The following is a 22,379-nucleotide window of genomic DNA, read 5'->3' as shown; positions in this document are numbered from 1 at the left end:
GGATGCTTTGGTTAAGTTTTCTTTTAAGTGCTGCCTTGTTTAGCAGCCAAATGTCTGCAGGAAATCTGCAGAATGACTATAGCCAGTTGCTGTCTAAAATCTTTTTGGATGTATAATGCCACCAGTTTCTGAACTTGTTTGGATTTTATAAAAATGTTTGTAGCTCAGTTCATATGCAAATTTGACAGTGTAATAGTTTGGACTTGAAGCTTGCTCTAGGATAATGCTGTGATGATAAAATGGAGATGTGAAGGGAAGAGGCTCAGTAATAATAGAAATTGGGCCCTGAATCCTGTTGGATGCTACTTTGCTGAAACAAAGGACACCAGGAGTTTGGAAGGGGTTAAATTACAGTGGCAGTACCATCTCAGCATCCCTCCTGCCTTCCTGCATGTCTGGGAAGTAATAACACAGCTCTGCTTTGTACTTACCCTTTTCTACTGCCTCCCCTCTGCCAAACATCCACGTTAGGATTTCCTCTGTCTTTGGGGCATCCAAATGTTTCCAGTGCTTGAATGTAATCGAAGGATAACTATACTCAGGGGAAAAAACCTAGTAAGCACTGAAGCTGAAAGGAAGATATAAAATACTAAATATATTTGTTATAGTCCTATGATAATTTATTTTGTAAGTACTGAAATCCTAGATTTCACAGCTCCACAGAATATCTTAGGAATAGCTTTGTATTTTCCTTACATGTGAAAACTTTAAAAAATGAGGGAAAACTACTAGATAAATGAGGTCTTGAAAATGTAGGAGGTCTTCATTCAAGGGAACACTTGTTTGTTTTGATCTGCAAGAGAAGAGGCTCTGAATTTTTAGACAACTTCAGGAACAGCTTCTGCACAAAACGTGAAAAGTCTTCAGTCATCAGGGTCACAAGATTTCAGTTGTGTGCTTATCACAAAAAGGTTGTCGTGTGTACTCACTGCAAGAGAGGCACCTCCAGAAGATCATGAATACTTCCTTACAAATACATTCAAAAAGGGAGTTGTTAAATAGTTTATCTGGTGTGATGTCATCAAGGAGTAGCTTGCAGTGCCAAATAAAGTAGTAACTTCGTCCCCTAGTTTGTCTGCATTGTCATGAAAGAAGAAAATGTATAAGCAAATAATGTCAGATCAAACCAGTTTGTATCTGAACGTGTACCAGATGCTCAGATCAGCACAAGGATGGGGATGGTATGAATAGCTGCAAACAAGGAAGGGGAGTATTGCTTCCTTCAACTGCTTTATTCCTGCCCAGAGTGACTAGAAATAACCACAATATCCAAATCATGTGAGATGAAATATGTGGTTCATATGCACTGGCAGTCGGGGAGCTCACAGGAAATACCCTGGCAAGCAGGGAGTGCTTTCTAGGCACTGTTAGTGCTTGGAAATTGGATGTATAAGTGTCTGTTGCCTGGACTCTGGTTACAAGGGTTGACTTACTGGGAAGGTGCTTTCTCTTCTGGAAACCTAAGCCTGCTGTGTTGTTAACTCCTTGAGCTCCAGTTTTTGAAGAGGGCCTTGATAATGTGTTTGTGGTGTGTTTTTTGATTTCCCCATGATATCTCATTTGCACTGACTGATTTCCCCACAAAATACTTCCAGCTGGCCTGTTAGGCATTTTAAAAGGTTGTTTTTTCTAGATAAAATTGTGGCTTAAATTTGAACAGTAGTCATTTCCCTGCAGTTTTGTAAGGATATAAAGTGTAGCTGAAGGTGTAAATGAACCACAAGACTTCTTTTCTTGTACTGGATAGAACCCAGGCCAGATTCATGGGGTTGGATGCTGGTCTCTGGGGAAAAAACTGCTGTCAGAAAAATTTAGCTTTAGGTGAAAAGGGTTGCACACAGAGTAGGTGTAAAATCCGTTGCCCACGGTTGTCTTCTGTCACATCAGACAATGAAGAATAAAGAGCTTTTAGGAGAGAAAAAATGAGAAGCTGGGTAGGTGTGGATGGCAGAGGTAGGAAAGCATAGGAGAGCAAGACAGAAATAAGAATAGCTATCCAAACTATTAATGTTGCTAACTAAATCTTCAGCATCTGGGGAAGAATCTAGTATTTCATGTATGTGTCAATACAGAGGGGGATGGACTTTCCCCTGTGAAAGACAGGTTGGACATGACTTCTCCAAGGTGCCTGTAGGAATTACATCTGGGCAGGGGCTGGCACTGCCTAGATAAAGACTTGTGGTTGTACAACGGGAGCCAGAACACTGGAAAATGAAAAATGGGGAGGAAAAACCATAGGGCCTTACCTCTGGGGTGCAGGGGTTAATGAGGCTGGGAGGTAGCCCTAGGGACAGTCCCATGAAATTGCTATCAGGATATTCCTTGTGAAATAAACCAAAGCTGAGATTCTTTTTAATCATTCAGGTTTGTTCTATATATATAGACAGAGAAAGTGTATTTTGCAGCTGCTTGAAGGCCTTGGCTTTCATCTTGTATCATAGTCTCTAAAGGATGATATTGGCAACTTCTGTTGTTTCTGAGTTTTACTGTCTATAAGCGTTCTAGGAAAAAAGTACTATGGATTATTGCTCAACTGACCTGTGCTTATGGTGGGTGCTGAGAATCACTTGTACAGAATACTCAAAGTCAGTGTCTTCTCTTGGCCAGACATCTGTGTGGGACAGAATGACATGAAGACAAATTAGGAAAGCTTTTACCAGATTCCTGGGCATTTATAGACCTGGGCACAAGGCTGGATTTTCTTTTGTGTGTGATATTTCTGCTTCATTTGGAAGGTAACGTGTTCAGGTTCCTTGGCATAACTCTTGTGTGGAGTGTGATTTAAACACCTCACAATGTTGACCAGCTGTTCTGGATTTGAGTCATTATAATAGAAAAGGTTTTATAGAGGAAAAGACAATTGTTGTACCAGCCTGACGCCATGTACATAATAATCTGCAAGCAGTGAGAGATTTACTGTTAAAGAGGACAAAAGCATTAAGTGATGTTGGAACTGAACTGGGTGGTTCTGTCTTTATCTTCTCCTTTTGTAACCGAAGAGAAATAACTTCTTGGAATGGTTCTCTGCACAAGTTTTATTTTCTAAAACACAGGCCTTTTCTGCTTGATGTTTGTGTGGGATTAATTCTACTTTCTAAAACTACTTTTATCTCTTTGCTGCTCCATAAACGTGTGATATGAAACTTCTCAGACTCCTTCATTACCTTCTGCTTTTTGTTGAGGTCCTGATAGAGGGTGTTAAAGCAGTTTTAAGACAGTTTAATGCCAGTAATGAGGATGGGGTTGCATTTATTCTGGGAACTAAATGTATCCCAGAGGGAGGAGGGAGTATCTCCTGGTTTCTTCATTGGTTTGAGAACTGAAGGTGGTGCATAGAAGAGTTGTCATGTAAAGCAAAGTCAATCCCAAGTTAGCATCCTTGAGGGATGGAGGAGGGTTCAGAGGTAGTATTAAATGTAAAATAAATGTCACCGTGTCCTAGAGAGAAAATGTAAAACATTCTTCAAGATTCAGAATCACTAAAGAAGTACCTGAAATGAAATAGTTGTGCATAAACAGCTCCGGATTCCTAGGAAAAGTTGCAACTATTTCCAAGGCTCAGTGAATTAAATTAATTTAGGTCACTGTTAGGGCCATCAGCTGCAAAACGGAGACAGCTGAAAAATGACCTAGTGATTGTATGAACATCCTTCCATATGTTTCTAATTTGTAATCAGAATTTTTTAAGGCTGAAGACATGACCTTTATTTCTTGCGTTTCTGGAAAAGAAAAACTCCTTTTATCAGTTACTGTGTTATAATTGAATAAAGCACGTTGCAAAAATAATGCACAATATTAAACAGAAATCAAACTATGGTTAACAAATACAAATGATAACCAGAGTAACAGTGCTGTCTATTTACCCAGACCCCTCTGTCAAACACATGTTCTCTTGAACTTTGCTGTGTGACATCAGTTATATCCTGAAGCAAAAGCCAACCTACTGCAATTTATTACAATTTCTTAGAATTCCTTCCAGAATTGGCATTACTTTCTTATGACAATACCATCATTTGTTGAGAGCTGTAACTATGTCCACAGGGACATTTGAGTCAGGGCTCCAAGAATCATTGGCATTATCCATATTTTACTTCAGTGTTCCAGGCATCTGTTCCTTGTGTTGTTCATAGCATCTGCTTTACTCTCTGTGTTCATGGCTCATCTTTACATTTTTCTGTTTTCCTTGTGTTGTACTTTTAGAATAGGGCAAGACTGATCTTTTTTTTCTCTGTAGATGATGAATTAATGCAATGAGTTACGATTGTGCTTTTATTTATTTTCTTTTGAAATTAATTAGGTTATTAGAAATGTAACTTTGGGCAAAATAGTTAAAAACATTAAAAATGTTTATATTTGTGGAATTCCCCAAGTTGCAATGGTGTATACACAAATTGACTTATAGCTGAATAGTTCATACTCTTGCAGCAGTACTGGAAAATGAATCTGAAATCTCTTCAATGTGTTTTGTTTTGGTTTTTTTTTTTTTCTTAAAAATATAGTATGCTCCCCTGACCTGCTTTTCAGGTAGGAAATGCCTTTGCTTATAGTTCACAATGATCAGGTTGGGCAACAAAGAAGGAAAGGGATTTGTATTGTAAAAGTGGAATGTGAATATGTTAAACTAAGTCAGAAAACGTGAACTGCAAAACATCTGTTTTCTATAAAGGAGCTTCTGTCCTCATCCACGTAACTTTTATTATCAGAGTACTGAAGCAAAGTATAAAAAATATTTATCAGGAAAAAGCAAAATATGTTCCTGCCTTTTTGGGCTAAAGGAAGAAATATAGACAGTTGGATTAAACTACTGTTATTTCTTTTTCTTTTGATTTTTATAATAACTTCTTTTGACGGGCACTTTATCTGAATTGCTCATGGAGATGCAGAGTTAAAACCCAGATTGTTCCTCTGTTTTCTGACTGTGCTGTAAATAAACTTATTAAGCTATTTGATTGTTAGATTTGGCGGTTACTGATGAAATTAATAGCATGTTTAGTTCTTAGTTGATGAACTTATTTCCTCCTTTAAAAACACTGTATAATCTGCAAGTAAGTACCACAGCAAACATGAAGCAAGTATGTTTTACACTGTACCAAGGCAGTAGTAGTGAGGAGCAGCACCAGCACGTTACCATGGTTCAGGATAGTGAGAACATGAAAGTGGGTGTGGAATAATCAAGGTTAATGTACAACATCCTGTGTCCAGCAATGCCCATGAACAGATGCTTTGGGAAGACTGAGAATAGGACAATCACATATAATCCTTGTCTCTATCCTGTCTTCAAATATTCTTCCATTCTCCAGCAGTTTTCAGCTCAGCACTTTTGTACCTACTGTGTTTCGTTGAGCAACCTTTAATGGATCTCTTCCAAGGAACACAATTACCGTTCCTGTCTTTTCTCAATACTGTGTGTAAAATTGCTGCTGCACCCACTGTGTCCTCAGGCACATGGGACACATGAGCATCATTTGATGGCTCCTTCCCTTGTACTGGAGCAGTCGGTCCCCAGACCCTTGCTGTCCCCCAATTCTTGCTGTCAATACAACCCAGAATTTTGGGGGTGTCTTCTGTATCCCCCCTCAACCATTTCTTTGCTGAGCCCTGGTGCATTCCATGTTGTTGATATAGCAGCCATTTCTTACCTTTGGTGACCTTGCTCTAATCCTTTTCCAATCATGTCCTGTGTAATTACACCAGCTACCTGAGGCTTTGGAAATCAATACTTCATTTAATGTCTGGGTGAGCCACAGATTTATGGCAGTGTCTTGATGTCTCTTGTTTTCCATTTGTCTCTAGTTACTGTCTACATTTGATTTTCCTTTTTATGACTCCTGGGTGCTGGGCTGGGTGTTTTCACTGAACACACCTATTGCTACTGAAGCACTCCTGAGTGATGTTGATGAGGTCATCCTTCATTAGTTTTAATGTGGAACTAAGATCATCATTTCCATGGACATCACTTCTCATTTAACAGTGATGAACTCCATTGGCTGTTTTAGCATCCTGAGGACTTTTGCAGCCCTTCTTCAGCAACATTTAGCAGTCATTGTTGGCATCTCACTTCTCAGCCTGGTTTGTCTATCTCTTGCAAACATTTTAAATGGAATAAATTCCAGCACAGGCCCTTTGCAAAGTTCCCACCAGTGGGATCCCCTCCACAATAAGAACATTTATTCTTAGGCTGTTTCTCATATTTTATTTGAGTTTTGTGATGTTGCCTTTAAATCGGTGGCAACTTAATTTCCATAAAAACCTTTAGGAATTTTTGTAGGCTGTTTGGACCAGGATCTCCCTTTTCCACATCCTTCATGATTCCCTCAGAGAACTCCAAGATGTTTGCAAGGCAAAAACATCCATGACTTTTACAGAAGGCATCCCCTGTACTACCAGAGCAAATTGCACTCAGCCAGATATCCGTTAATCCAGTACTTTATTATAAATTCTCATTTCTCTAAGGCTACCAAGTCTTTAGTTCCCTGTCCACTGTAAAAGCCTTTCTGGAGTAAGTGTCCTATGTGCTACAGATATTAAAATATTAATTGAAAAAAAAAAAAAGTGAGTTATAATAGTTCTGCTTTTTATACAAATTTCATGTTCCACCTGAGTGAGTCAAGTGTAATAAGACAGCTCTGAAGTTTTCAATAATTTCCATTTTGACTTTGAGAAATGCATATCACGTCAATATTTTGACTTCTACTTTAAAACTAAAGCTAAGCTTTTTTTCATAAATGTCTTTAAAAAGCAGAAAGTTTTTGATAAAAGATGTAATTTCATACTTTAGCAGGATAGTGTTCTTTTATTTTTAAAGCTGAGCAAGCCTTTAAAAAAAGCCTGTTATTTTAGATTTGCGTTTTGTGCACCATTCACTTAAAATCTGAAATAGTTGAAAGGTTCCCAAGGGTTAATATACTACATGTATATATTAATAAAGCAGTCAATTTATAGATATATCTTAATTCTTGTATATGTTGTCTATAAATTATATTGAGTACTTAAATGAAGGAATGAATACATGCATGTGTTCCTTGTCCAGAAACCCAGAGGTGTTTGAGGGTGATAAATGTTAATAATTTTCTTTTAAAAAGCAGACAAATTCTGTAGCGCTGTGAATTTGTGGTGTCACCATAAAATAGTTTGCTGTGAGTACTGGATCTGTTCAGAATGCAGATAAGAAAAAGGGGAAGGAGAGAGGAACAGATTTCTTGAGTTAGTTGGCTGAAGATCCACAAATTAATAATAAGAATTTTTGGATACAAAATTTATTCTATTACAACCGGTTGTCCTTAAAGACTATATATATTCTTATAGTTTATATTCATAGCTTTACAAAAAATCTTTCTCTTAAAAAGAAGTCATTAAGTATTTTCATTATCTTAATATTTCTGTTGATGCATCAGAAGCCATCAATATGAAGATGGGCCTAAAAATAATTGAAATTCTAAGAGAAAAAATGAAAATGAAACCTGCCTAACTTCTCAAATGCTAATAGAAATGTGATTACATTGTACTTTGTGTAGGACAACTAAAAAGACTATAAAAATCATGCAAAGTTGGTAGTATGATGTACAGATCTATCAGTTGCAAATATTTCATTTTGCTGTTGAAAGCAGGGATTTTTTTTCCTCACAGCTACTAAAGCTCTATCAGGGGAAAAAAAGTGCTGCAAAATCAAGAAGTGGTTAAAAAAAGGCAATAAAGTGCTCTATGGTGCTATCTTCCCTTGTAGTTATCTGGATCTGTTTCTAGGCATAAGATATAACAAAAAATTTGCATAGCTCAAAGCTTTCTTCAGGTTACTTAAGGCAATTTTACTTTGAAGCAGAATACAGCTATTTGGTATTAGCTGTGCAGAGGGATAGTCTAAATTAATAGCTAAAAAACCTTGCAATGCTTTTCTTTGTTCCTGTTCTACTTGCTGAATAATTCTAAATGCAAAGATTACATTACACTTCTATGTATCTTCTAAAATAACATGGGCTGAAGTGGAGGGAAAATATAAATGCTAATGGTTCAATTGTGTTAATGCAGATGCTTTTCCTTAGAACCCAGCAGCTTGGTGAAAGATTGTTTCCTGCCTGTGTTAGTAATAAGCTGAAATCTCCTTTGAAAGTTTGTGCTAGTTAAAGGACAGCCAAAGAAGTGAATATTATAATACAGCTTGTCAGGACACTTGAAACATAAAATGGGGAAAGTTTGAAGCTCTATATTTGTCGTCCAATTAGAAACTGGAAGAAGAAATATCTGTATTTCTGGGAGATGTGGAGGAGCCTTGTGGAAGTGTTTTGTGATCTCAATCTCTTGTCCTTTTCTCTGGTGTGTCTCTGCTTCTGCTGTCAGCAGTAGGATGTAGATCTGGGTGGACTTTTGACCGTCATCATTTGTTCTTACTGAATTATGACACTGATCTGTATTTTAGTCATTTTGCAATTGGGTCACTTTAGAACAGAGAAGCTTTTCAGGTCAATTTTTTTTCACTTCAGCTGCTCACCCAAAGGTGAGCCCATCATCAACCCAGGTTATGTGTCAGACCTTTATCTAATGCTCAGGTGAGTGCTCTTTGTTCCTAGTATTGTATTTTACTACACCAGTAACAGGACATTTACCTCCTTTAAACTCCTATCTCCACTTTATAGATGCATCTTGTATATCCCAAACTGCCCGCTTGTTCTAAGATAGCTATGAATAACCCAGACTAATGAAAAGTTTCCATATATACTTATTAACAATGATTACTTCAGTGATAGTAAGGATGAAAATAGCTGTCTTCTGCTTCATGATCTTCTTCAGTTTCTTGATTGAGCGTTTCCTGATTGTCTTCTGCTTGCTGGAACTCCTCTGGTGTCAGAAACCGCCGAAACACGGGTGTTCTGAGCTGGGATGGCTTGCTGCCAGTGACATTCTGCTCTCCATAATAGATGGTTCTGATGAGGGGGAAGCAGAAGAAGGCGTAGGTGCTGATGGGGCTCGTGAGCTTGTTCTGGTCCACCCGTATGTAGGTTAACTGCTTGATGTTCAGTGGGTCCAGAGTTGGACACATCACAGTAACATTGATGTCTGCAAGAGAGTGAAACATATTAATTAAAATGCAGAAAGTGGTTATGTTTTAGACATATTGCAAAAGTGAAACTTATGTTTTGAAATTTAAAATGGAAAGCATTTTTATGGTGCACTGTAATATGACCCTTCTCTATGTTTTAAATTAGTTTTGTAAATGGCAATGGTACCACTTTGAGGGCTTGCAAAAGATAAGGTTTGTACAGAATTTGTAATTACTGTTTGATGTGAATGAAATGTTTTCTCTGTTTTTATCAGTTGCCAAATCAGAAGCAATTTTCAAAAAGATTTTAGCTGGTACACGAAGAACTGGTATGAACTTTTACAAAGAGCTATGAATTAGAGAAAAGCTTCAAAAATTAAACCCACTCTGATTTCAAATTGGTGTCAAATGACTGAGGATGTGTTTATATTGCATCTCAAAGTATATAGGATGATACTCTCCCCACACTCCTCCCACGACCAATGCAAAAATCCACTAAGTTTATTGCTTTTACAAAGTTTAACCATCAACCTACTTTCAATTTCATTGTCTTCAATGTACAAATGCTGCAAACTTCTTGAAATATAGAACACTTGTTTTAATTTGTTATGTCCAAGATGAAGTTCTAGAAGGTTGGGTAGATTAAAAGTGTTGTGTGGAATATTCTGCAGGTTATTGTGGGACATTCTTAGAGCAATGATTTGGGGAAGTCTGTTGAAATAGTTTTCTGGAATATGAGAAATGGAGTTATTTTCAAGAGAAAGGTGCTGAAGTGATGGTGGCAGGTCAGGGGGCATTGTCTGTAATTTGTTGTTGCATAAGTTGAGCTGGGTTAAATTTTTCATGTTTGAAAAGGGTTTTTCTTTGAATACTGAGTCATCAAGTAAGTTATTGCAAAGGTCAAGCATGGTCATGTTGGGCAATCCTTGCAATGCATTTCCAGGTAACCGGGAAATTTTATTGAAACCAAGGAGGAGTCTCTCTAGAGAGCTGGGCAGTGGGAATGGAAATTCTTCTAATTCATTATGTTGTAAATGAAGTTGCAGTAAGTTTGAAAGCTTGGCAAAAACACCATGGTCAATCATGTGGAATTTAATATTGTTGTAGCTGAGGTTAATTTCCCTCACAAAGGTGGCATTAGTGAATGGTCCTGCAGGCACGGCTTCAATGTTGTTGTTCTGCAGATAAAGTTGTTGGACGTGATTGGGGATATTTGGTATTGTCTTGAGTTTACGGTGATCACAGTACATGGATAAGGGAAAAGCTGGTGGACAAAAGCATTCTTTGGCACACTCAACTGGAAAAGGCAAACGAGGAACTTCAACTTGGGTGTTAGGATTAAAATAATATGGAAGTTGATCTGGCTCCCCACCATATTCATCCTCAAAATCATAGTCTTCATACTGGCAAAAGACTGAAGCAGCCCAGAGGAGGTGGAAGATCAATAGGTAGCTCAGAATCCTCATATTTAAATTTAAATGTTGTGACCTGTTGATGAGAAGAAACATTAAGTTTTAGATAGTTAAAAAGCAAATAGCACAAAAGTTTTGAGAAGCAGCAATATATAATGAAGCAAGTAAAATAATGCCTTTTTTTGGCAACACTGTCTGTGACATTACTAGGAAACCCAAGTTTTGATCTGTACCTTCCACATAAAAAACATAAACAAATTTACTGTCCTTGAAGTAAACAGATGTTTTCTGGTCTGACTTCAGGTAAGGAACAGCTTTCCACCTGTGCTGTGCTTGGTACTAAAGGGTACCATAACAGGATTGTTCCTATGAAGAGAACATTGAAACAGATTACTTGGAAATATTGTATATTATGTAAAACAGAAATTTGTGGCTTTCCATATTTTATGTTCTGTGGCATTTTGTGGTGTTTTTCAGCTTTCCACAAAACCTGACCAACTTAGCACTGTGTTAATGGTGATATGTGATTTTTCTGTTCCCATCATTTACTTAAAGCCAGTACAATTCAAGCATCATGCGCTGCACATGGTATAAAATCCTTAGTGATAAGCTTTTTTGTAGTTGTCTTCTGCTTCTATAATCATATGTTCTTTATAGATGTGAACTAATTTACCTTCCAAATACCCTTCTGTGGTGAAATCCTGATCCTGTGAAAGGCAAATCATTTTACAGGTCCAATTTCTGATGCTCAAAGCTGGTCTAACATTTTCAATTCCTTTATGCAGTCAAAGGAACCTTGTTATTTGGCAGAATGAGAGTTGTGAATCATGTCAAGCTGTTCAATTTAAGCAGCACTGAGTCAAAATGTTACATTGCACATCAAACCCACAGGTGTCATGGAAAAATTTAACAGACTTTGCTCAGTATAGTACAAGAATCCTGAAGCAGAGAGAGAAAAGCAATTATTCTTTTTTTTTTCAAATGTGTTTCATTCACAAGAAACTCTTTGTCAATACTTGTTTACTGAACATTATCAGTAACAAAGGAGATGAGACAAGTAGTCATTTCTGATGATTCCTATTGGGGATTCCCTAATGTGTGATGTATTCTATGAGCTGAACAGGAAAGAGAGAATTTGAAGGAGAAAAGTAACAACAAACTCTTGGAATTTGATGCATCCTTGTAATTGTGCTGTGTGCCATTGGCATTGCCTAACCTGCTTAACTGACTTCACATTTGAATGTAGTCAAGTTGCATAACTGATGAAAATCTTTAAAACCACGTTTGAGTGGAGTCAGGAACTCCACTCCAGGTGGGTTCTTAGCAAAGCCAGGGACTCCATATCCCTGCAGCATGTGGGATGTCTGAGCTAATTAAGCAATTAGCAGAGACACAGAGCAGCCTTGCACTGCACTGCTGCATAAATGCACTGTGCTGGGTTGAGAAGCAATTCTGTGCTTCAGGAGGAATTCCCTGGGTTTCACATTTCAGGCAGTGTATATCAGAATATATTCCAATGAGTCCTGTTGGTGTCTATCTCCCACGACTGTCCTCTGGCTTTGTGGAACAGATCCTGTCCCCCTTGCCTATTTCATGCTCTTTGTTTCCTTTTGATTCCTCCCTCTTGCAGTTGCAGTCCAGAACTTGAGCTTCACCTTCTCTCAGCACTTCTACTCCATGTCACAAAATTTCCAATTAATAATTTTTGTTCTCTGTGCCTCAGTTGTCCTTAGAAACCAGGAGGGACAACTCAGGAAAGTCTTCTCACTTTGAGGAACACGGCCTTTATGGGATCAATCTACTTGCCATGTGGACAATGCGAAGAGAACTACCATCATGTCAGATGAAATGATAAATAAGAAGTAATGTGTACCAAAGTCTCACACAGGTTTTCTGGAGAGAGAGGAGCTGGTTTTAGGGAGATATTTTAATACTTTGACTGCAGCTGAGTATCTTACTGGTAGAATGCTAACTGTCCTGCCAAGCTTGCAGGTTGTGTCTCAAAGCACTGAGACACTGACACATCTTCATGAAATATTTCTAAGAATTTAACTAGCTTTAAAACACCCATGTCAGATGAAACTTGATAACGGGAAATCAGGAAATATGCAGGTCAGATGCACACAATATGATAAAACACATAATTACAAAGTTGAAAAACAATAGAAAACCTTAAAATCTTGATTCTCTACCATCTTAATGAAGTCAGAGCTCAACAACTGTATTTGTAAGCAGTATACTCGCTGAAAGCTAATGATATAACATGCATGAATCACTCTTCACTGAAAAATAACACAATCAATTCATTTTATTCCTGCTTACCAAGAAAACTTACTCTTTGGAAGTCTAAGAAGCTCAAGTTGTAGGGGGCAGCAAGTTCTTGTGCTGGTGAAATCATCTGAGACATAGCCTACCCCAGCTGGAGGAACAAAAGGTCTGTCTAAGCCATATTTTGTGGTAAGGAGCCTTGTGGGAAGGCAACACAAAATAACAGCCTTGGCCCCTCTTCTGATTTGCCAGTAAGATTTTTTTAAAAAATGCTTTGTGCCACATCATCACTTGCTGTAGATGCTGTGTCATAAGGCTGTGAAGCAATTTCTCCTTTTGTTCAATATAATTGGCTTCAATATAATTGGCAGGATCCTTTCAGTTACCAACTCCCATTTAAAAAAAAAAAAAAGAGAATGAGACTTCACAAATTATTACAGAGGTTATTAGTTCATAGTGTGGGTTCAGCTGCAGTGATTCAGTTCTGCAAAGGGTTTGTCCTCTGAGGGTGAAGTTAAGAAACAGTAAAAAAAATTAACCTTACTAAAATCAAGGGGATGCATGTGCTGCAAATAAACACCTGTAAACATCTTCCTTTTTTCCCCCACAATGTCTGTGTCCTTCCTGCAAAGGGTCTTTTCTATACAGTGCTGTCAGTGTGGTGGTGTTAAAGTTCAGCATTCACAGTAACTTTCCAACATCTTTTTTTTAATATTAAGTTGTATAGAGAGAGCATAAATCTTGTGAGAAGGGTAAGTATGACATGAAACAAACCATTTTACTCAAGAAAAATATTTATCTTAGGTTTTAAGAGGAATTAAAGAAAGAAGGTATAGTTATCAGCCTTTAATGCTATGTGATACTTAAATAACTGTGATATATGTAAGAAAATGGACAATTTTTTTTTTGTGAAGTGGTTTAAGTGTCTGATTTATCCAAAGCATTTAATTGTGCTTTTGGCATGGTAAAAGGATTATATTATTTCAAAATCTGTTCACAAGGAAGAATCTGGTCCTTAAAAATGCTTCTTAAAAAGTGCCTTAAAAGTATCATAATGTTTTTAAAAAATGCAGTAGTAAGTTTATTTTTTTTGTCTTTGAGCTTCAGGAAGCTGATTATTTGCTCAACCTTTTCAAGTTTCTTCTCTAATAACAAGGACAGGAATATGTTTAAGAAGATAAATCATACATAATTCTGACATTTGGGGTATAAAGAAAAGCGCCAGAAGTCATGACCAAAGTGATATTGTAGGAGTTGGCAATACTGGAAATAAACTAAAGCAGTCATGTATTTATGTAGGAAATGCAGAATACAAGGGAGAGGTTGAAAGAGAGAAATTAAAACTCCATAATCCTTGATTAATGGTACCACAAATAGTTGAACAGCTACATTGTACCATTAAATCAAAACCGGTAATTATGTATTTTTAATAATTAATAGAATACATACACAGTGAGAGATGAAAAAGCCCCACCAAGTTTGTTATGACCAATTGTAAAATGTTATTGGCTGCTACAGAGTTTGGGTATTTTTTAAGGACAAGACAAAGAACGTGGCACATATTTTTGGAAGCTTTATTCTAGTAACAGTTGTAAGTAAAACATGCATAAATCTATTTTATCTGAAGATAAAAACTAGACTTCAATTTCATACCTGATATTTTTCTATTGTTTTCTACTACTGTTTGTGTCCCAAAATCTGATAAGCTCTTAGGAGGTCTAAAAATCTCATGGTGAATTTAAAAATCCATGGTGGCAGGACAGAAAAGTCTGTCCTTTGAAAAATTGTGGTGAAGCTCTTGATTTGAAGCATATTGAGCTGCAGAGGCTGATGCAGCTCTAGCCATGGAACATATTAACACTCAGTTCCTGTCTGGTTGCAAGAGCTGTTTTGGAGACAGACAAGTATATACTTTGTGATCTTGACCAAATTGTGTGGTTTGATCTTCATTTTCGTTTGTGGTGTGACAGGAATTTCCTTACAAGGCAGATAATGAGGGGATTAAATTTAGCATCCTTCATGTAAGACTTCTTATTTCAAAGGCTGTGAAAATTTATTGAATTTTCAGCATGTTTTGTTTTTCAGCTTTAAGAATGCTTTGGAAGGAATTATTTTTCATGTTGATCTGTGATTTTTTTGGTCATTTTATTTATGCAGTAGTGATGCAAAGTGGGATGTATGTCAAGCTAGAAGTCTGAGTTGGCTTCAAGCTGATTTATTTTCTTTAGCTAAACTTGGATGGATTCTTTTCATCAGTTAAAATGTTTGGAATTTCACCATCTCCATTAACTGCATTCAACTTATGAGACTTGTCAGCTTTTTCAATTTTGTTTCTGAGCTGAAGGCGCAAGAAAGGCTGCTCTATTGTTTTATGAATTATGGGGGGTTTAGCTAGTTGAGTATGGTCTACTGAACACATTTTAAAATTCCAAATTTTGGTCAAAATATTCTTGGGATAAGGTAGAAAAGATCACCAGTGGCCTTGAGGTGAATGGGTTTGGCCCTGATAATAAGAGGGTATAAATTACTTTAAATTACTTGTCCTTTTCCTTATATGCACTGTCTTAGTGTAAAAGATTCTTGAGTTTCTTTGTGTTTGGTGGGTTTTTCTTCGTGAGTTCTTTTTTTCTTTCCCTCCAAAATTTATAATGGTCCATATGAAGTATAAAGGGGGGGGGGGGGGGGAAGTGCACTTTTATTTATAGAGGCTTTAGGGAACTCAAATGAAGCCAAGCTGGGGAAGTTAGATCTGAGGATTGTGTTGGAAGCATGATCTTAATAGAATTGCAAAGGTCTTGGGTGAAGGTCTGGCTCTGCTACCAGATGTCTGAAAAAAGGCCTCAAGCTCAAAATTTAAAAATCCTCAGTTGACAACTTTGAAGGAGTTGTGTGTTTTAGATAAGAATTGATGATGTTTGTTCCTGTGAGTGAGGGCACAGTAAAAAAAGGGAGTGCACAGTCAAGTATAACAAGGAACTGTGAAGGTTGTCATTTGGTTCCTTGTAGAGCCTGTGGGTAGGAAACCACTGTAGGCAGCAATGTCATTGAGGCTGGGCTGCACGGCAGAGTTAAATTGTAGGCACGGAAGTTCTTGGCATCCCAATTTTCAGCTCTTAACTGGCAGCCCAGCACTGCTCTCAGCAGCCACCTGCAGCCTCTGTGAATTCCATGTATGATCTGCAAAGGCGATTCTTACCTGCACTTGCCTTTGGCACAGCTGACTGAATTTTGGGACTGTAGTGGCTGCTGGATTTATTTATCCTGGGTCAGAACTCCTCTGAAAATTCACTGACTGCAGTGTAGAGCTCAGTGAATAGAGATGCTGAAGGTCTTGTTCTTGCAGAGCCTACAGCCCAGCCTGAGCCCTCACAGATTTTGGTGGTGGTCTGCTCTTCCTGGAATGGAAAGTTTCCCTGTGGGAACATGTGTTTTTAAAGGTTATGGAAAAGGGGCCATCAAATCAACAGAGGTAAGACAAGGCCTAATCTGTTAAAAGAAGCAAAGGAGGACAGAGCTGTGCCCTGTGTGGGGCTTTCTATTGGCTCTGATCTGAACCTTGTTGTGTGGTCCCTATTTATTTCCCATTTAGTAGGTGGTATTTCCCATTTAGTAGGTGGTATTACAAGATCAAAACTCTGGCAATCCACATCTTGTGCAGCCTGTTTTTAATGTTTTGCTTTGTTTTGCTAAGAGCTCCTGGGAAGAACATGTTGAGCAACTGAAAACAGTTGAGCTTATTGACCTTGTAGCATGGGAATAAATATAATCTCGTAGGAAATTACTGAGTGACTTCTGATGAACAGTAATACACAGAATTTTTAGTGCTGAATTCACTAGAAGCATCTGTGCATCTAGAAGCAATACATTAGGAAGCTCTGATCTCATTAGATGGTTGGCTACACTTGTGCATGAACATGTGCAAGGAACAATTGGTGCTGCAAAAGCAAAGCATCAAGTTTCCTGGCTTGTTCAAATTTATAATATGTGAGGTTTTTTGTATGACAATATCAATTTATGGTAGTGGATAATTGACTTTGAAGGACTGACAGAAGAGGAGGGATGTAACGTTTTTCTGAATGTATTGCTGTGTTAGAAGTCTTAGAAGGATTTGATTCTGTGTTGGGAGAGGCCAGATGGATTTTACTTTCTATAACAGAGACGTCTAAATAGTCCTCGTCATGTAGTGCTTCTACTAACACAGTAACAAGGTCATAAACAATTTACGCTGGAATAATAAAACAAGTTGAAAATTGATGTAAGCAATATTATCTGTAGCAAATTGTGTCTGGGTATACACTCAAATACCCTGAATTGTATGAAATCATAAATCTCTGCAGAGGAGAGTCACTGTTGTCAGCTGACACTTGTGTTTTTAGTAATTGAATAGCTTGTTTAATGAATATGTTTTGTGTTATACTCTGTTTTTATACAGCCTGCTTTGGTTGTTCCAAAATAGATTACTTTGGGCTGTGTTTTCCTCCCATGTGGAGTTCTGGGAATAGTTGTCTGGTTTTGCAACCACTGTTTACTGGTGCAGGTATATTGATTTTCTTGAGGCAGCGTTAGCAGTTGGACCTCACAACAGAGTCTTTAGTTTGCCTGATTTGTGTCTTATATAAATAATCACAGTATATGGCAGGTGTCTTGCACTCACTAATAAACACTGTAAATAAAAGAACAGTGTTTTGGTAGGGAGGAAAGTGAGGAAGGTAATGGAGCTGAGTGTCTCTTCCAAAGCAGGCACTTCTCATTTATTTTCAGCAGAACTGCTGACTTCAGGGCCCTAAACTGGTAGATCTCTAAAAGAGATTATGTGAATTCTACCCTAATAATTTATATTAATACCTTATTCATTAGCTTGTTTTCATTCATTTGTAGCTAAGGACTTCCTGCAATTTTGGTTAAAGAATTAGAAACTGTGCTGGCAACTTCAGATTGTTCTCAGGTTTGTATCCAATCTGAAAGTCATATGTTTATAAGCTTTTTTAGGCACTTCCAGGTAAGGATAAAGAGCAGTTGGCTAAGTTATTTGCCAAAGCATTCCTGAATGATCATGAATAGGAAAATGTTTTGCATTAGCAGAAATTTTCCCCTTGTATATGATGGAAAGTGCTTCCTATTTACTCTTTTGAGTGAATGTAAGAGTAAGAGTGTTCCACATAAGAGATTGTAACACTGATGGTCTTTGATTTTACAATGACTACAGAATGTGTTTCTTTTCTTAAATACCTGTTGCCATAGAAATATTCAGGCACATACAACTCTCCAGCCTGGTGGTGCAGAGGATTTTGCCAGGCAGCCTCTCAGCTCTCTCCTATAATTTGGAAACTGAACATCAGCCTTCAAATGGTTCTTAATTTTTATTATCCCTTCTTTCTTAAAGAGAATAAATCCTCTCCTTTTAGCACAAACCTTGTAATGCTGGCACCATATTGCCCTTATGGCCTGCAGTGCAGTTTTTATGCAGCCAGAATCTGTGACTTGGAAACTTTCACAGAAACACCAGGTGTTACAATCATTCTGTACCCTGGCATATTGTCTTAGAAGGAAAGAGCGAGATCTTAGGAGGAAGAGATCTCTCTACTCTTTATTTCCTTCAGTTACTCTCCATTTTTGTCTCCATTTTGTTTGGACTTAGATTAATTAATGTTCGTTTGGAAGCAATGCTTGTGGCTGACATACAACATAAATGTGTGTTTTGATTTATGGGAGTTAATCAAATCAAAAGGGTTTCTCTGTGGTTTGAATAACCTGTGAATCACAGTTCCTCCTTGGCAGAACTTGGGGGATTCTTATTTTGATCCAGTCACCCTGGCTGGAAGTTGTTTCTTCTATTACCTGTTCTGGGATCCTTAAAAGGCATTACTGTGAAGACTTTATCAAGGCTCACACTCAGACAACACAGAATGGTGAAAGCTCATCCAGGTCCAGCCCCTGCTATGGGCAGGGACACCTTCCACTATCCCAGGTTGCTTCAACCCTTGTCCAGCCTGGCCTTGGGCACTGCCAGGGATGAGGCAGCCACAGCTGCTCTTTTCATGTCATTAAGGAGAAAAAATTGATCCGGGGATTACAGACCTTCCATGGTAATCTGGCAGGAGTGTCCTTGTTCTGTCTTGCTTCTGACACCTTCTCTTGCCTTGTCCTATTGCTTTGTGAAGGGTGGAGTAAATACCTAAAGCTGTTTGTAGCCAAAATATAAGCATCCATAACGTTTTTGTTCTAAAAAAATCAGTTATTAAAAAAGTATTAACTAGATCTTGGTAAGTGGATGGCGTGAAACCAGTGCTGTGAGTGATTAAACTTTAACAGAATTGAGCTGATAGTAGTAGCTCCCTTTAAAAATGTCAGTTTTAATGCAAGACAGCTGTCCAGATCTGCTTTCACATCTTTGCCAAACCCTTGGCTTTATGGTGAAGCTTCTAAATAAATCTGTGTGTTGTGAAAGCAGTTCCAGAGTGGGGGCTGGGGTAGTTGTTTCCAACTGCTAATGACTGAACTAGATACTGGGTTTGGCCATGGAGAAGTGTTTGAGTGGACAGGTACTTTTTAGAAAGACAGAACAGTGACTTTACAAAGCAGTTGTACTTCTGACAGATGTGTTTTCCATGCTCACATTTTCTCCTCAGGTTCCTGTGCATTCTGATTTTGGGAGGGAACTGTTCAAGTGGGAAGCATACATTACCCTTTCTGTCCTAAGCACAAGGCACTAGAAGCAGTATGAATCCATAAAACAGTGTTGCTAAGGCAAAGCATTCCTGAAACAGGAGTAATGAAATATTGCCTTACACATATGTGCTCCAATGGAACTCGCTCAAGGAAAACAGCACCAAGAGTGGTAGTTAGTTTATGGTAAGAAACATTTTATATTCTTAAAATACTCACTTTGTTTGTGGCTTTATCATAAATAGTGATACAGGGCTTTTGTAAAGGGTAATTACTTTTTTTCTTCCATCTATTAGAGGGAAGCATTAAGAAGGATATTGAAGATTGGGTTTAGATCAGATTTAGTTTCTACTTTTCTGAAATAAAAAATTGTGGATTTGTAAATGCTAATTGTTAACTGTGGTCCTGACAGGAAAAACAAGGGATCTCTTGGCATGCTGGTTAAGAAAGTGCTTTTGGGGTCTGGGTATGATAACGGTGGTGGGGTTTGAAGTGTTTTCTTCTGTGTGGCATCACGATAGATTTTATCTTCATATCAAGTATCTCAAATTTACAGGCCACTGTCCAGGAGCATAGTTTGTCAGGGAGATCATTAACTGCCCAGGTTAGGTAGGTGTTTGCATGGAAAATAACTTCTAAAAGTACCCTGATTCTTTCATCTCAGAATTCATCCTATTACGTGCTGGTTCTGCTGGCTTGTTTTAGAGAATGCCATTATGCAGTCAGGGAATGGGGGGTAAAATATCCTACTTTTGTACTGACATTTAGTTTTGCTTTATTTCTGAAAGTTCCCTGGCTTTCTTCTTCTATGTTAGTCTTTTTTTAAATGGAGTTAAATCAGAGGTCTTTTTCCTTGTAAAATCTAGTACCTGAGGAAATATACCAGTAATAATAATTTACAGGAGGGTAACATCTAAATAGAAATTGACTGTATTAGCTTAAAATATAAATGAAAAATATGCCTTTCAAAAAGCCAAGTAAGCTTTCCTGAAGTTATTAATTTTTAGGTATTAATCAGTAACTTTTTCTTAAGCAAGTAATAATTAAGATGCATCACAATGTTGCTGCTGGAGAAATGACTATAGACAGTTGCTTTTATTATTCTTACAGAATACTAGATTATTCTGTCACTTCCTGAATCTGGGCATCTTCTCACAAGGTTAATACAAAAGTGATTTCTTCATGCTAAAAATTGGGCCTTTTTTACTACCTTGGGGCTTCCTTATTCAGTCTGTTCCTTGTTTTGCCCTGGAGAATAGAAACAAGATAAAAGAAGATAGAGCTGGCAGGAGGATAATAATGGTGACTTAATGTTTTTGGTGGCCTAAATAAGAGATAAATTTTGTCAAATAGTATCTTTTAGAATGGCAGGCCAGTCTCCTTTTCCACAAATGAGTTAAGGTGTTCTGTGAAGAGTGTTTCTGGAAGAAAAATATTTTCATTGGTTTTTATGTCTAAACAGCTTTTGGAAATAACATCAGATGAAGAATTAAGAGGCAAGTCCATGCTTGTGTCTGTGACTTGCTCTCTCTCTGTCCCTCTGGAAATTTTCCATCCTCTGGCAGCCTGTCAGCTCAAGATTTTTTCCATTCTTAGCAGAGACTGTAACTCTGTAACAGTTCCTGCAAATGGAATGGAAGAGAAACCGTTCATCTCAGTGTTGCTGCCTGATTCTGATAGAAACCTTTGTGCAGGTGATGGGTTCCACACGTGGAATGGACCAGGTGTGAGAATCACTTCTCCTGGGGCTCTTTGTGTGTGATTACTCTGGTGCATCCAGGCTTGATAAACTCCCTGCTGCTGCACAGGGAGTTTGGGCCAGGCTTGGCTGCCTGTGGAAATGTGTGAGATTCTAATCAAAACTGAGTCCCCAGTGCTGCTGTGCCGGAAATCTCATCGTCGTCACATTTCTCCTGGACAGAGATTTGAGACAGGAAAGTGTTTGTGCATAGGAAAACCTGGCTGTGTGGGGTTCCCACTACATCCACAGCAGCACAGTGGTTAAATCCTGAGCCTGACTGTTCACTTGGGTAGGAATGTTCATATTTTATACGAAAAACTGCAGCAAAGCTGTCTGTCAGCAGCATGTTCTGTTGAGCCAATCTTTTACTGGCTTACATTGGCTTTGAGAAACCTCCCAACTTGCTTCAAAATATTGATTAGTTTGGAAGTCTCTTAAATATCGTGCAAGTCTTTGTTTTTGTTGATTTAATGCATAACCTTGTCTTCCATCTCACGTGATTCATTGAGTATGGAGGGTAAATCTTGCATTTATCTTAGCAGATGATTTAGACCGTGGTATGTGATACGTGGCATTTGGAATTGGAGTCAGATTTTCATGTACTCCAGAACTTTTCCATATGTTTCCTATTAGCAGCTTTGTTCTCAAATCTCTAGTCTCCCCAGAAAGGAGGGGAAAAGTCCCAACACAAGCCCAAGAAGCAATGTTAAATTCTAAACATAGAGAATGAGGAAAAAAAATAGCCTTCAGAACACAATTTCATTATTTTTAGTTTAGTACTGCTTTTATTATCATGGTGCTGTTAAATTCTGATCAAAATGAAATGAAAATATTAATGTTTATTTCTGTTGCGGTGTACCATAGTTTTCCTGGATAAATAATGCAATATTTTAACTGACAATTGAACGAATATGGAATGAGTATCTTCAAGAGTTAACAGTAATTGCTTTTTAGGACATGGGTAAATTGCTTTTTGAAATTACATTAAGTTATTCTAAAATTGCTTAACAGTGAACTCATATCAGATTTTCTATGCATAAGCTGGTTTATGTAGCTGAGATATTTTGCTGCTTTTGCAAACAGATATGAAGGGTTAAAGACTTGCACATCTTAGTTCATATTTTTCAACTGCTCTGGTCTGAGTCATTTCACTCACTTTTGGGAAATGCAGGTGCAGGAATTCCTGATGGGATACTCATGAAACATTTTGGAGATTTCCATTACATTTAAAATAGTCTAACCTTCCCTTTCTGATCTT

General features: G+C 37.8%; 2 protein-coding genes across 7 annotated transcripts in view; one reads left to right on the top strand and one right to left on the bottom strand.

Moving 5' to 3' along the window:
• CENPP (centromere protein P) overlaps window positions 1-22,379 on the top strand; it is a 113,720-nt gene that overhangs the window by 25,493 nt on the left and 65,848 nt on the right. The gene's annotated exons all lie outside the window — the stretch shown is intronic.
• Window positions 7,666-12,829, bottom strand: OMD (osteomodulin). The gene is made up of 3 exons (XM_066195313.1): window positions 12,782-12,829; window positions 9,570-10,522; window positions 7,666-9,051 (listed from the first exon to the last, which is right to left on the bottom strand). Exons 2-3 carry the CDS (start codon window positions 10,498-10,500, stop codon window positions 8,732-8,734), a joined length of 1,251 nt encoding a protein of 416 aa, XP_066051410.1. The 5' UTR covers window positions 10,501-10,522; window positions 12,782-12,829; the 3' UTR covers window positions 7,666-8,731.

This window comes from Chamaea fasciata, unplaced genomic scaffold (genome assembly GCF_029207755.1).
Source record: "Chamaea fasciata isolate MVZ Bird 193981 ecotype frontalis unplaced genomic scaffold, bChaFas1.0.hap1 SCAF_13, whole genome shotgun sequence".
In the NCBI taxonomy this organism is placed as follows: Eukaryota; Metazoa; Chordata; class Aves; order Passeriformes; family Sylviidae; genus Chamaea; species Chamaea fasciata.
The sequence above is the reverse complement of the archived record's forward strand: the minus strand, read 5'-3'. Positions and strand labels throughout refer to the sequence as shown.